At 55.0% G+C, this 13,472-nt stretch overlaps 6 protein-coding genes across 6 annotated transcripts; 4 read left to right on the plus strand and 2 right to left on the minus strand.

Annotated features, from left to right (window-relative positions):
* Positions 1–77: 77 nt before the first annotated feature.
* Positions 78–2,160, minus strand: L969DRAFT_49091 (glycosyltransferase family 32 protein; the record flags this gene model as incomplete). The annotated part of the gene is made up of 4 exons (XM_014712383.1): positions 78–1,157; positions 1,207–1,635; positions 1,685–1,799; positions 1,850–2,160. 4 exons carry the CDS (start codon positions 2,158–2,160, stop codon positions 78–80), a joined length of 1,935 nt encoding a protein of 644 aa, XP_014567869.1.
* Positions 2,161–2,239: 79 nt separating this feature from the next.
* L969DRAFT_48707 (uncharacterized protein) lies at positions 2,240–2,632 on the plus strand (the record flags this gene model as incomplete). The annotated part of the gene is made up of 2 exons (XM_014712384.1): positions 2,240–2,360; positions 2,457–2,632. The coding sequence occupies 2 exons, from the start codon at positions 2,240–2,242 to the stop codon at positions 2,630–2,632; spliced, it is 297 nt and encodes a 98-aa protein (XP_014567870.1).
* A 171-nt stretch (positions 2,633–2,803) lies between these two features.
* Positions 2,804–4,447, plus strand: L969DRAFT_103183 (uncharacterized protein; the record flags this gene model as incomplete). The annotated part of the gene is made up of 3 exons (XM_014712385.1): positions 2,804–2,922; positions 2,987–3,236; positions 3,287–4,447. Coding segments are annotated over 3 exons (1,109 nt in total), but the record flags the coding sequence as incomplete, so codon positions are not given.
* On the plus strand, positions 4,152–5,660 carry L969DRAFT_49022 (uncharacterized protein; the record flags this gene model as incomplete). The annotated part of the gene is made up of 2 exons (XM_014712386.1): positions 4,152–5,583; positions 5,632–5,660. The coding sequence occupies 2 exons, from the start codon at positions 4,152–4,154 to the stop codon at positions 5,658–5,660; spliced, it is 1,461 nt and encodes a 486-aa protein (XP_014567872.1).
* A 115-nt stretch (positions 5,661–5,775) lies between these two features.
* L969DRAFT_94322 (uncharacterized protein) lies at positions 5,776–9,099 on the minus strand (the record flags this gene model as incomplete). Its single annotated transcript, XM_014712387.1, has 5 exons — positions 5,776–6,137; positions 6,194–6,363; positions 6,414–6,797; positions 6,849–8,724; positions 8,781–9,099. The coding sequence occupies 5 exons, from the start codon at positions 9,097–9,099 to the stop codon at positions 5,776–5,778; spliced, it is 3,111 nt and encodes a 1,036-aa protein (XP_014567873.1).
* Positions 9,100–9,491: 392 nt separating this feature from the next.
* Positions 9,492–13,438, plus strand: L969DRAFT_94323 (uncharacterized protein; the record flags this gene model as incomplete). The annotated part of the gene is made up of 17 exons (XM_014712388.1): positions 9,492–9,994; positions 10,046–10,100; positions 10,145–10,257; positions 10,304–10,597; positions 10,647–10,705; positions 10,752–10,925; positions 10,978–11,294; positions 11,342–11,469; positions 11,576–11,612; positions 11,697–11,826; positions 12,038–12,077; positions 12,134–12,227; positions 12,285–12,528; positions 12,580–12,620; positions 12,677–12,861; positions 12,912–13,359; positions 13,412–13,438. 17 exons carry the CDS (start codon positions 9,492–9,494, stop codon positions 13,436–13,438), a joined length of 2,889 nt encoding a protein of 962 aa, XP_014567874.1.
* Between the last annotated feature and the right edge of the window lie 34 nt (positions 13,439–13,472).

Here is a 13,472-nt window from a genome sequence, read left to right on the forward strand (position 1 = left end):
ACCTTCACGAGAGCAGCCAGGGAACGTATGCAGAACATTACAGGATGCTAGACATGATGATGCGTGTGGTAGGTAGACTATTGAGACTCGACATTGCGCGACGTCACGGGCGGTGCCATCTCGCTCAATAGACGATCGACTTCATCCGTGACGCTATCGGTCGTGCTGTCCGTCGCCAGAGAATCGGCGTCCGGATCGCTCGCTTCCAGTTCTGGCGAGGTTGATATTGCCGAGCCTTCCGATGCTGAAGCAGGCACAAGGACGATGGGCAGGATCAGGGACGCTCTTCGCCACGAAGCAATGCGTTCGAAGCGCGGTTCCGGAGTTGACGAGTAAGCGGGAGGGTCGTGTCGCTCTCTGGTCCTGTAGCCTGGACTATGCTGCCGCTGGCTGTCCTCACGAGGGATGAAGTCGTCCTCGTCTGCGAGGTTGAAGGAATGCTGGAGTTCCTGATGCCGTCTTGAGCCGTAGCTAGCTCGACGTGATCTAGGTCGTGAATGCGTCCGAACAAGTCCGATGCTGGTGCTGGACTGGCCAGTGGGTCCGTCGTCCTTTTCTGCATTTGTTGACGTTGAGTCAGAGTGAGACTCTGAGCGCGGCGCGGGCGGACCCGCGCTGCGAAACGTGCCAGTCGCGCTGGCGCCTTGCTCCATGGCGTCGCGTTGCGTATGACTTCTCGGCCGGCCCGATCGTACCCTTCGAAGCGATTTGAGTGAGATCGCATTATCCTCGCTCTCATGAGCTTGCAGCGGCTCATATAGACTGCTGCCCGGCAAAAGCGAAGCAAGCCGGTCTGGCAGATAAGACAGCCAGCTGACCCCAGATTCAGTCGATACACCCGGCTGACGTTCGCCAGCGAGCCAGACCGGCAGGTAGTACAGCCTACCGGACGTGCCAGCGGCGCCGAGTGAGTCTACTTTCCGCTTTGCCGGAGATTGCATGAGCTCGTCTGACGATCGAGCCGAGGTCCGTCTGCTGAGTGCTATAGCAGGCAGCGGCATCCTATCCCCGTCGAGCTCTGGTGAGGACAGGAGAGACGCAGTCTTGCGCTGCCATAGACCCTGTATCGCGTCACGCTTCTTGTACGCAAGCCTGGCAACACCAAGAGCGAGAATGATCATGCCCAGCCGCATTAGCAGCTTGCCTCGCTTGCCGAGCTGCACATGCTTGTCAGCTTTCAATCGCATCAAGACCCTATGTGCTTACGAAGAGAATGAAGCCAGAGTCACCGTCGTGCCAGCTCGAGCCATAATAGTGCGTAAAGAAAGCATGGAGGGCTTCTTCTGGCTTTGCGTTCTTGCCGTAAAGCGATTTGGGCAATATCCTGATCTCTCTAGCGCCAGTGATGGGATTGGCAGGCCAGAGACCATATTGGGCAGACAGGAACATGGGCCCCGTACTGAACATGACGGTCGGATAGTTTGATCCATACGAATGATCGAATGTGACAAGATTGCGGGTGACCATTTCCATGAAGGGGTGATGAGGCGCGGCGACCATGACGTCGTTCGACACGCCGACGGGGATGGTGCGAGCAAGAACGACGTCGAAGTTGAGGAGCGGGTCCAACCTGCGTTTGCAGCCTACGTCAAGGTCCATGTAGATGCCGCCAAAGTGATCGAGCACGAAGTATCTCTGCTCGCAAGTGAGAATGCGCCGCTCGCCAATGCAAAGTGCGGCTTACAATGGCATCAGCGCGTTGGATGGGATATTGGTATCCGTCAAAAACGGGCAGGAACCAAGCATAACGCTCTTGTATGAACTCGCGCGATGCTTCGTCACTCCACAGTCGATACTCACTGTGATCTCTTTGTCAGATTTGTCTACCACGCAAGCCCGGTGGACGGACTAGTCTGGATGCATAGCAGCGCATTCGTCCCGGACTGCCTGCCAGCGCTCTGGCAGAATATCGGTTTTCCATGTCTGATGGATGATTCTCGGCACTTTCTCGTAAAGATCGTCTCCATCGCCATCGTTGAGCCTCAAGGTTGAGTTGTAGAGCTTTGTGTCGAGTGACGCGTATAGGTTGATCTCTTCGATAGTGATGACATCTCTGGAATCGACACCAAAGTAGACTTTGACTGTCGATAGCACGATGACTGTGCCGAGCAGGAACAGGCCGAGCAAGGTGAGCAAGATCGTCGATGCTTTCCTGGCCATGCTTGGCTGCTGTATGCTATTGCAGATGGGCGATAGTGTATGTTGACCGTTGGCTGCACTGCGAGATTATTGGTTCGACATGTTGCTGACAAATTTATTGGGCACAGACACGGTCCACAAAGACACTGGAGCTGCCACTACGAGCTATGCAAGCCGCGTCTGGCGGACTTCAAGAGAGCTTGCTGATGTTATCCCGTTGTGTATGCCAATATGCTTCAAAAAGGGCGTTGGCTCGTCGGTTTTGAGCCCGCCGAGTCCAATCAGTGACGCAGCTCTCGTCTGATGATCGATTGTAGGCGGGGGTCCTCGGCCTATCTCACTGTCGGCAGTCCTGCTGTCGAGGAAGGAGCTGCTGCGGAGGCGATGCCTGGTCTGTCTCTACCTGTTGTTCCTCCGGCACGCGCGCACCTCTGCCCGAGCTGCTGCCAACCCGCTCACGACGCCCCACCTCTACGACCTGACTGCTTGCTGACGCTCTTGCCTACTCGCCCCTTCGGTCCACAATCACGCTCCGATGGCAGACCGGCTCGGTGTCTGCGCTCGAGATAAACAGCTTTGCGCTTTTCCCGAAGTTCGATCACTTCAAATTGGCAACTTCGCCCTTTCTTTCCACTCGCGACACGTCGACCGTCTGGAGGCGTGCCAATGGACCGCTCTCGCGAGTTCAGAGAGTGCGTGAAGGCCAGACAGGGAGCAGTAGCAAGCAAGGGGAAGCAAAAGGCAGAGGTCGAAGATGTTTGGACTCGAGAAGCCACTCGCATCGTCAGCTGAACCTGCTATTGCCAACGTATTGAGAGCTGAAGTGATACTTTGATCAATGCGACAGGCTGCACAGCTCAAAGATCTCATTGCCTTTCTTGCCGGCATCAGACGTGCCTATTTAGACCTGTCACAGTCGCACTCGGCCGTTGCGAGCAGCTCAACGAGCCGCTCCTTCGATCCCAAGCGACCGAACGCTACCTGGGACAGCGTCAAGCATCTCTCTGACCGAGAGCGGGACGAGATAGACTACCAAACACAGCTCAGCCTGAAGACTTGCCGCGAGCAGATCAGGGAGCTCGAGAATGCAGAAGCGCGTCAGTGTGACACACTCCGTGGCACGCGGTAGATCTGACAAGGCTAGCAGTGAGGAAGACGAATGAAAGCAAGCAAGGAATGCCTGGCTGGCGAGCGAAAGGCGCCACGCAAGCCAAAGAACAGTTGGCTGCGCACCGCGCGGCCATCACGCTCTTTCTTAACAAACGCCTCACTCATGTCTCGACCCTGCAGAAGAATCAGCAGGAAGCGCGCATCAAGCGCTCACTTGAGCGCTCTGCGGCTTCTGGTCTTGGTCTCTCACCTGCCGGATTGGCAGTCTTAGGCGAGAAGATGGCCTCTCAATCGCAATCCGACTGGCGAGCTGGCAAACAACGCGATGCCGCGCCCGCCCCGGTGTTGTCTAGCGATGCCAACGGCGTCCCTGCAATGTACGCGCCAGTCAAATCAGGCACTGTTCAAGGCTTGCTAGAGGAGGAAGACGAGGAGGAAGACATCGATCAGCTGCTCACGCAAGAGCAAATCCAGCTTTTCGAATCCGAGGCATCCAACATGTTGCGAGCAACTCAGGATCAGCTAGCCTCGCTGCGACATGCCGAGTCCTCGCTGCTCGAGATATCTGCACTACAATCCGAACTCGTCGTCCATCTGACCCAGCAGTCCGAGCTGACAGACCGACTGTACGAAGATGCCATCATCGTCTCTGATCGTGTCGAGCAAGGCAACAAACAGCTCCAAAAAGCCAAGGAGCGTAATAGAGAGTCCCGCATATGGCTACTCATCTTTCTGCTGGGCGCCAGTCTAACGTTGTTGTTCCTAGACTCGTTCTAGCTCTGAAAATCAGTTGACATGTTGACATACGTCAGCGCGTCAAATTCGTGGAACAGCGAAATGTTCTGCGGCGCAGCGGGGTCACACCGGTCTCTGCCCTAGAAAATGACCTACAACCTGTCCCGATGTCTGCTCTCGAGTCGAAGCCGAGCCTAGACGATAGCTATATGCTCCCAGCGTCCGAAAGCGAGGCGAGTACGTCCATACAGATCGAGCCGACCTCAGCCGAGCCGCAAAAGCTACCTATTCGAAGCTCATTCGAGTACGGTGAGGAAGTGGCGGAAGATGAGGGTCTGCTGTCGGGCAAAGGGATGCCTCCTTGGCTCGCTGGCCAGAAGCGCGCACGTCTGCCATCCGTTGCAGTCATCGCAAGCGCAATCCTGGGAGCCATTTTGCTGCTTTTGCTCATCCTCGCCCTTACAGCTGGCTACCGCTTCGAGCGACCTAGTCGTCTCAGGGGATACAACCCCACATCGGGAAATGATCTCAAGCTATCTGGAGAAGATCTTGGCTGGAACATCAGTCTGAGTGATGAGATTCTCGCTCAAAGATCAATGAAAGAGCGAGAGTGCCTCATGGCATTCCCTCTCAATCTGCCCGAAATCAAGCAGGCTGTCGAATGGACCAAATCGCTCGGTGGTGTCACATTGAGCGATGTCGAGCATTCAGGCGAGATCTGGCACGCGCGTCTCATGATCAAGGATGGTCGCTTGTTCGTCAAACGCTTCAGGCCTGCATATCAGTCGCGATGTCAGGCAGTCATGGCCGCAATTCACGACGCCATCATCACTTCGCTCGAGCCGGTGCCAGATATCGAGTTCGTCATCGGCTTGGACGACACCGCTCCGTTCGAGCCTGCCACTTGGGGTCTGGCTCGCCGGCTCGACTTGCCTGCCTGGCTGGTCATCGACTATGGCTTCAACGCTTGGCCGGAGCCCATGATCAAGGGTTGGCACACGTTCTTGGCAGATGTCAAATCTGTCAACGCCCAGATGACATGGCGTCAAAAGGCAAAGAAACTCTTTTGGCGTGGCGTCTATCTGTCCGAATATCGCGAACAGCTCAGAGATCACACCGTCAATGAGTCTTGGGCAGACATTGCTGCCGTCGATTGGGGCAGACCGGAGGAGACTCGAGTGAGCATGAGTCATCATTCGCGCTTCGCATATGTTGCAGCCACTGAGGGTGGCGACGCTTACTCGGGTCGTCTCAAATACTTGCTCAGCACGCAGTCGACAGTGGTATCCCATCCATTGAGGTGGCAGCAGCACTTTCACCCTGCCCTCAATGGCAACGAATCCTCTCCAGACCAGAACATTGCCTACACAAAAGATGGCTACAATGATATCGTCGAAACAATGAAGAAGCTTATGAGCGACCCGGTCCGCTCCGAAATGATCGCAAAGAATGCCGAGAAAGTCTTCACTCGTCGTTACTTCAGCGATGCAGCACGCAGCTGCTACTGGCGTAGCGCCTTTCGAGGCTATCGTAGTGTCATGACCTTTGAGCCTGCATACGACGGCTCAGAGGTCGACTACGAGTCTTTCATGTTGATGAGTACGTTTGGTTGTTCAAGTTTCAGCGCATGCTTACTCGCTACGATAGATGAATTGGAGTGGCGTCCGCATAAATGATCAATCCACGCAATCGTGTTGTTGGCAACCGTAATAAGCTTATAACGATGTACAAACACACCACGACATGCATCTTTATACACGAGTACAGTGATGCGGATGCTTTCGCACTTCACTACATGCTGGTCAACAATGACGAATTGGCCTTTGAAGTGACTTCGTAAGGCTCGCCGCTCGACTGAGGGTCTTCGTCTGGATTCAAAACCCGGCGGACGGTGAAGGACAGCCACTGGGGATATCGGCTGTCAGGCTCGATTCGGATCTGTCGCCTCTCGCTCTCTGTGAGCTCCCATTGGGTTTCACATCGTTTATCATCGTCCTCAAAATGGATCGCCGCTGACGTCGACATGTACACATTGTCGGTATTGCGAACAGGTGGGCCCATGCCTTGCCAGTCGAACAGCTCTGCGCGTATCTCGAGAAGTTCTATCTGGCCTTCCGATGAATCTGGCTTGAGTTTGAGGAAAGCGAGCACGTCTGTGCACCGTGTTCAACTGCGGCTCGGGAAGAGAAGCATGCTGGAGCCAACGCACCTCGCTCAGCTCCGATGAGCTTGTCAATGCGACCTTGTTGCTGCGATAATCCGCGTCGCGCCTTTGCACGTCGCCAGAGGCCTTTCGCATTGGCCGGATGCCGTAAAAGCGCAGAATTGCAATCTTCCTCGGCTTCCTCGAAGAGCTCGAGTTTAAGATATGCCATCGCACTGCACACATGTCAGATTGACGCGGAGATGGCTTTCTGCGCGCGACCTACCGGTTGAGAAGGTATACTGGTAATCGATTCTCTGCGGTGTGGGCAGCGCTGTAGAAACCCGCAGCACCAGCGTAATCACCGCGTCGATAAGCCTTATTGCCCTCGTCCTTGTCCGCTTCTGCGAGAAATAAACGGTAAACCGAACGCTCGCCGATCGACATGTGGTCCTCTGCAGGTAAGCTGACGTCTGCAGGATTTTTGGCCGGCGTTGGCAGCTGGGCTTGGTGGACGCCTTCGAGCCTTCGCTCCCAAAGGTCTTCTTCATCTATCGTGTCCCAGCCTGATACCCCTGCTCCTCGTCCATCGCCGCCTTCGTCTGCCCTCCGCTTGCCGGATCGCTTTGCGCCTGTTGCGAGTTCTCGTTCGGCACGCTCTTCTTCCTCCCTGCATTTCGACGTCAGATGGCTCACCTCGCAGGCGGGAAAGGTCACATACTCAAAAATGATGGACTCGAAACGCTGAGTCGTCTCCCAGCCCTTAATACCGGCATTTCTGGTCTGAAATGCCATTGTAACGCCTTGACCGAATGTAGGGACGTCGAATTCACCGACAGTCTCCCAGAGAGAGTCGATCATACGCGCCAGTCCCAATTCGAGCTTGGCTCGCCAATTCCGCCACGCAGGATCGTTCTTGGCTAATTTGGCTTTACTTTGCGCGAAGCGCATCAAAGTTGTTTGATCTAGCTTGACAGGCGGAAATTGAGGCAATGACCCGCAGACTGGTTTTGGGCAAGCCTCGATCTGTTTGAGCATAGCGCGAAGGGAAGGCATGATAGCCGGTAGATCTGCAGGCGCTAAGCCATCATAGGGTATGAGAAACCCTGCTGAGATGACCCTCCGTCGAACCGCAGTATACACCCATTCGGCGCTGTTTGTCCATATTCGGTCGTCGAGCTCGCGCAAATCTGCTAGAATATGCGTGCGATAGTATTCTTGGATTTCGGACGTATACGCATTGGCTGCGATCCAGCCTGGACCGCACAGAGCCAGCAGCTTCTCTATAAGACGAGGCAGTTTGCTTCGAGCGACGCGCTCGATGCGAGTCGCGTATAGCCTGCAAGCATCCTGTTTAAATCGTTCGAGAAAGATCTTGCTGAGGATGCCGTCGATCTCCTCCATCGTAGCTGGATTAGCGCGATACTCGTGGCATCTGCAACCTGGCGGATGCTTGCCGGACGTCGTTCGAAAGATGGGCGGCTTTGACGGAGGCTTGTTCTTTGTAGCCATTGCATCTTTCGGCGGTGATGGCGGTCGCTTAGTGACCGGAATTTGCACGGTAGACAGAGCTGAGTAGGTCGGAGAGGCAGAAGCAGTCTTCGACATAGGCAGTGAGGAGCTCGTGACGATGCTCGACTTTTTACCATTCATCTGCTCCCTGCTTGTAAGCGATGGAGAGGGTATCCTGCGAGTGGCGCCGTTGGATGTATGGCCATTCGCCTTCAACAAGCTCTGCGACGGCGCTGAGACTACCAAGCAGGGCTTTGCTTTCGCTGCAGGCGCACTTGCTGATGTCTGTGTCTTCTTAGTAGCAGTAGCATCCACGATATCCAGCTGGGCGCGTCGAGCTTCCTCGAGAAAGAGTGCTGGCGTTGGTGCAAGGTGCGCTGGGCCCATTGCGCCGCTTGCAACGAGTTCTTTCGCTAAAGTCGCCAGGGCTGCCGTGGCTTCGGAAGTAGCCATCACGCCATCGCCCGTGATGGTGACGCCTTCGTCGCTGATGGTAGTTGTGAGCGACATGATCGTACCATCCGAGCGAGTTGTGGACGTAGTGTTCGAGACAACCTTGCTCGTCGCGGGAAGGTTTGAACTGTCTCGGCTCAGTGGCAAAGCAGTCGCTGTGGGCTTCAAGCCATTCGCCTTGCTCTGAGATGACGGCTTCGCCGCTCGAGAAGCATGACTATTTTGGTCCAAATGCAGTAACTCGTCGAGAAGATCAGGGTTTGACAGATAAAACTCCTTGAGACCATCAAGCGATCCGCCTTGAGATGAAAGCGACTTGACGACCCGATCGACTGCTGATTTTGCCATAGCGCGTTGCTCGTCGCCATGTGCGTTCCGAGGTAGTGCACGCGCCTTTGCTGGCGGTGATTTCATGAGCGGTGCTTTTACAGCGAGTGCTACTTTGTTCTCGTCAGTAGACCTGACGTGCGCATTGCTTCTGTCAAGTTTGACAGCGGCAACAGCAGGCTCGGCTGATCGTAATTTGGTAGTTGCCGAAGTCATCGCATGCGCCGGCTTGCTGATAGGGAGCACTGCGTCATAAGCTGCAGGAGCACATCCGGACTCCCTGATAGCATCAGCGGCCATTCGCGCTATGCAAGGCTCATGAGTCACAATCATCCTTCGTATGCGTACTGCGAGCGCATACCTGGATCATCAGGTTGAAGGGAATTGAGATCCCGTGTGAGCCGCATCACATCGTCAAACGTGATGCCACCGTTCATCATCTTGTCGACCATGTCAGGGCCTAGGATCTCTTCGATGAGGTCGACTTGTGCCATCTGCACTTCCGCATTGGTCATGATGTCTGAAGCCGTTTGCGCAGAAGCAGATTGCGCGTTTGTGCCTGCAGAGGCGACCTTTGCTTTGCCAGCCGACGATGATCCAGAGGTCGCTCTACGTTTGCCGTTTGCAGGGTCGGTTGAAGGTAGCGTGCCATTGAGCTGACCGTGAGATTTGCTGGGCATGGTCTCCTTTTCCCCGCGAGGCAAAATGCCAAGCTATCTCGTTGCGGAAGGTGCTGAATCAACCACCCATCTTGTTACTGGTGTATGTTGACGATAACACGACAATCTGTGCGTCAAGAGGTGCGCACTCGATCCGACCTCAAAGGCCGAGCAACGGCGCGTGTAGCACCGCGATGGTGGCTTCTGCAGAGGTGCGACCTTGCTCAGCCGGGAAGCAGAAGTCCAGCCGTAGTCGTGTGATATGGACTGATCAAGTCACAGCGATTGGCGGCGTCCCTGAGGCGCTGTTCGACTTGCTCTCGACTTCGTGTGCGTTGATGACTTCTCTAGCACCTTGAATATAGATTTGAATCGACATAGTGCCGAGCCTGCCAACGCCCAACAGCCTGCGCATGACAACCCTGCAGCCATTATGTCGCCTAGCCAAACATGTGCAGCGGTATGAAGTATCGATCGGCGGTATTCAGGCACTCAGTCAGCCCAAAGTGGCCTCAAGAAGGCACTGGGGCAGCCAATCGACGTCACTTGCATCGACATGCTCGTCTACTGCTTGTTTCCCAAGCCATGAAACGCACATACTAGGCTCTGCACTCCTCAAGACACGTGCAAGTCCGCCGAGCAGTAGTCAGTCGAACCGACGCATGCTCAGAGAGCTTTCGAGACGGACTCGACCCTCGTCGGCTGTCTCTACGCAATGCAGCAGTCTATACACAATCTCTGCACGAGTCGGCAACATACGACTGGCAAGACCGAGTAGATATACCCGCCCTGCCGTCAGGACCTTCCATTCTACGCCCCAACGCAAGGATATCTTCTTCGTCTCCATACCCGCTTTCAAATCCGTCTTGCTCGGCCTCACGCGTACGGCTCTCCTCATTCTGCCCTTCTGGTACAGGTACGATCTCACACCCGGCAGAATGCTAGCCACAGCTTATCAGCAGGGCAGATGGCGACTGTTCAAGCGATTCCCAAAAGCATCCAGGCGGTTATGGCAAGCGCCTGTGAGTATGACGCATATGCCAAGACGAATCTTATGGTCGCACAGCTCTTCGCAATGTGTCTTGTCCTTGCGATTGGGATGGACCAGAGTCCGATAACCAATCGCTGGCGACTGTTGCTCATGAGCGAACGGGAGGAAATGGAATGGTCACAGTCAAGGCAGGCACTCCCGAGCTCCGCGTACTTACTCTGAAGGATTGAGCAGATTCGAAAATATCATCGAGGAAGGCTTGCTCGTCTTGAAAGCGGATGACGAACGGGTTGCGCTCATCAAGAGGATCTGCGATCGGCTCATCACTGTCCTCGAGGACGATTTGCCCATCTCTGCGGCCGCTTGGCCACGCGACATTGAGCAAATAACAGAGCGAATCCGTAAATTTGAGGCGAGGACGAAGATCAGCCCATCAGCCAAGAGCTCGGGTGCAGGAATGCCTTTCAAGCCAGAGACAAGCAACCCGGAGAAGCTGCTTGATGGGCGTGACTGGGAGATCTTTGTCATGTATGTCTCCGCTTCCTGCTAACTTCACCCTGCTAAAGTCAGGCGATAGCGAGATGAATAAAGTCAATGCGCACGTTTTGCCGACTAAGGAGATCTTTGTCTACACTGGTCCGTTCCTTGTCTCTATCGTGGAGACAAAGTTGACATAGCGCAGGCCTGATTGATTTGCTCGAAGGCGACGAAGAGCTGCTTGCGGCGGTGCTGTCACACGAGATCTCGCATGTGCTCGAGCGACATTCGGTCGAAAATATGGGCGTCTACGCATTGACTTCTGTCATCTTCGACGTCCTTCGAGGCGTCTCTTGGGCTCTCACCATGTCTTTTCCTCGTGCGTCTATGGTAACATCATCATGGGCATAGTCGCTGATCGTCCGACGCAGTGGTGTCTGATGCCCTGGCCAGCGCGTTCAATTATTGCGACAATATCGTCACGCAGCGTGCGTATTCTCGCAAGCTCGAAGCCGAAGCAGATGCGATAGGCATCAGTGTCATGGCCAAAGCCGGTTACGATCCTCGTGCGGCGACAGATCTATGGGCGATATTGGCCGAGATGGAAGCGGACGCGCGTCAGTCGCTTGGCATCAAGGACATTGACGATGTCAAGGCTCTATTCCTCGAGCGACCCGAAGAAGTCAAGGCGATGATCGATCGAGCACCTTGGCTTCGTACGCATCCTTCTGAAGAGAAGCGACTTCAAGTAGGTGCTAGACCGAGCCATTGTAGCGCTGCTAATCTACGAAACAGAATTTGCAAAAGCACATGCCCAAGGCCCTGAAGATCTACGACAAGACGAGACGCGATCAAGCCAGTCCTGTAGCCAAGATCGTAGCAGAGCTGAAGGGAAAGAATGTACAGGCGCCTCCGCCTTCCACGTAGCATGTTTGTTGCAAATATATTTCTGTTGCGGAGGATTCGCGAATGAAACGTGGCAACCGGCCAGGTGGCGGTGTCTCCCACAATCCGGCCTATCGCAGGCAGCGCTCTTTTATTCCAACTTGACAAGCAGAGCAAACAGGTCAGTAAGCCGTGCTTCGGTCAGATGACCAGCCGAGTGCAGAAGACTGACATCGCGTTGCTCTTGTGCTCTTCGGGCCTGCAGCAAATCGACGCTTCGCTTTCACGCATTGAAGCCGCGTTTTACCGACTATCAGCAGAGATAGCGATTTACAAAGTGTGTAGCATCTTCTTCCCGGCCTCTTTCTCGGTCATCGCATCCATCGACGAGCTGTGTACGACAGCATCCTGCTTGCAAATGCTGCTTACCCTCGCCGTTTGCCTGCTTGCCCTTTTACCGTCCCCTCAATATTTCAGCGCAATGTCGGGCGATAATCAGCCATCATCTGTTTGTGACCCAGCCTGTCTCCGCTGGCGACATCTCACTCCTCTGTGATGCCGAGCGTGGTCAGACAGCTGACTCTCCTTCTCGTGCGCAGTAAACAGCCAACATGTCGCTTGATCCCTATACAAACCACCCGGCTCTGTACGTGTTACCTGACTTTGCTCTGTATGCGCACTGATCACGGAAATACCCTTCAGGTCCAAGAAGTACATGGAACTGCCTCAGGGTGACAAAGTCCAGGCAGAATATGTCTGGATTGACGGTGATGGTGGCCTGCGCTGCAAGACTACCGTACGTCTCAAGGTCCACTGTGAGCAGCAGTAAGCTCATCGCTCGTATGTCACACAGACGCTCGACAAGAAGGTGAAGTCGCTCGCCGACCTCAAGGAGTGGAACTTCGACGGCTCCTCCACTAATCAAGCCGCCGGTCACGACTCTGACATCTTCCTTCGTCCCGCTGCGATCTATAAGGATCCTTTCCGCGGAGGCGATAACATCCTCGTCCTCGCCGAGACCTACAACCCCGACGGATCGCCCAACAAGACGAACTTCCGCTACCACTGCAAGAAGTCCATGGACGCCTGCAAGGACCGTACGTTACAAGCTCATCTTATATCTTGGCCCGTCTCACACTACAACGCAGAGGATCCCTGGTTCGGTATTGAGCAAGAGTACACACTCTTCGTACGTAAAGACAACCAAGTTCATTGGACCAGGCTGACTGTCCGCTGTACGCTCAGAATAACGAAGGACAGCCATACGGCTGGCCCAAGGGTGGTTTCCCTGGCCCACAGGGTCCTTACTACTGTGGTGTCGGCGCCGGCAAGGTCTTTGCCCGTGATGTCGTCGAGGCTCACTACCGCGCCTGTCTCTATGCTGGCGTCACCATCTCAGGCATCAATGCCGAGGTCATGCCCTCGCAATGGTATGCAGTCACAGCGTGCTCCGACTTTGATGCTCAGATGGGTTACGCAGGGAATTCCAAGTTGGCCCATGCCCCGGTATCGCGATGGGCGATGAGCTCGTCATGGCGCGCTTCCTCCTCGAGCGTGTCTGCGAAGACTATGGCATTCGCGTCTCGCTCCACCCCAAGCCTCTCAAGGGCGACTGGAACGGTGCTGGCGCTCATACCAACTTCTCAACCAATGCCACCCGGGCCGAAGGTGGCATCAAGGCCATCCACGAATACATCGCCAAGCTCGGCAAGCGACACATGGAACACATTGCCGTCTACGGTGATGACAATGCTCTCCGTCTGACCGGACGCCATGAGACCGGCCACATCTCGACCTTCTCGAGCGGCGTGTCGAACCGTGGCGCTTCGATCCGTATCCCACGTAACGTAGAACAGGCTGGCTGTGGATACCTCGAAGATCGCCGACCGGCTTCCAACATTGACCCCTACCGTGTCACTGGCATCATGGTATGCCACTCTTCTAATGATACTGTATGCTTTGCTAATCTGTCCCGAACAGGTCGAGACCACTCTGCTTGATGCATAGGGCAAGCAAACATCTGACGGAAAGCTCATCGAAT

This window comes from Mixia osmundae (assembly GCF_000708205.1).
Source record: "Mixia osmundae IAM 14324 unplaced genomic scaffold scaffold_5, whole genome shotgun sequence".
NCBI classification, from domain to species: Eukaryota; Fungi; Basidiomycota; class Mixiomycetes; order Mixiales; family Mixiaceae; genus Mixia; species Mixia osmundae.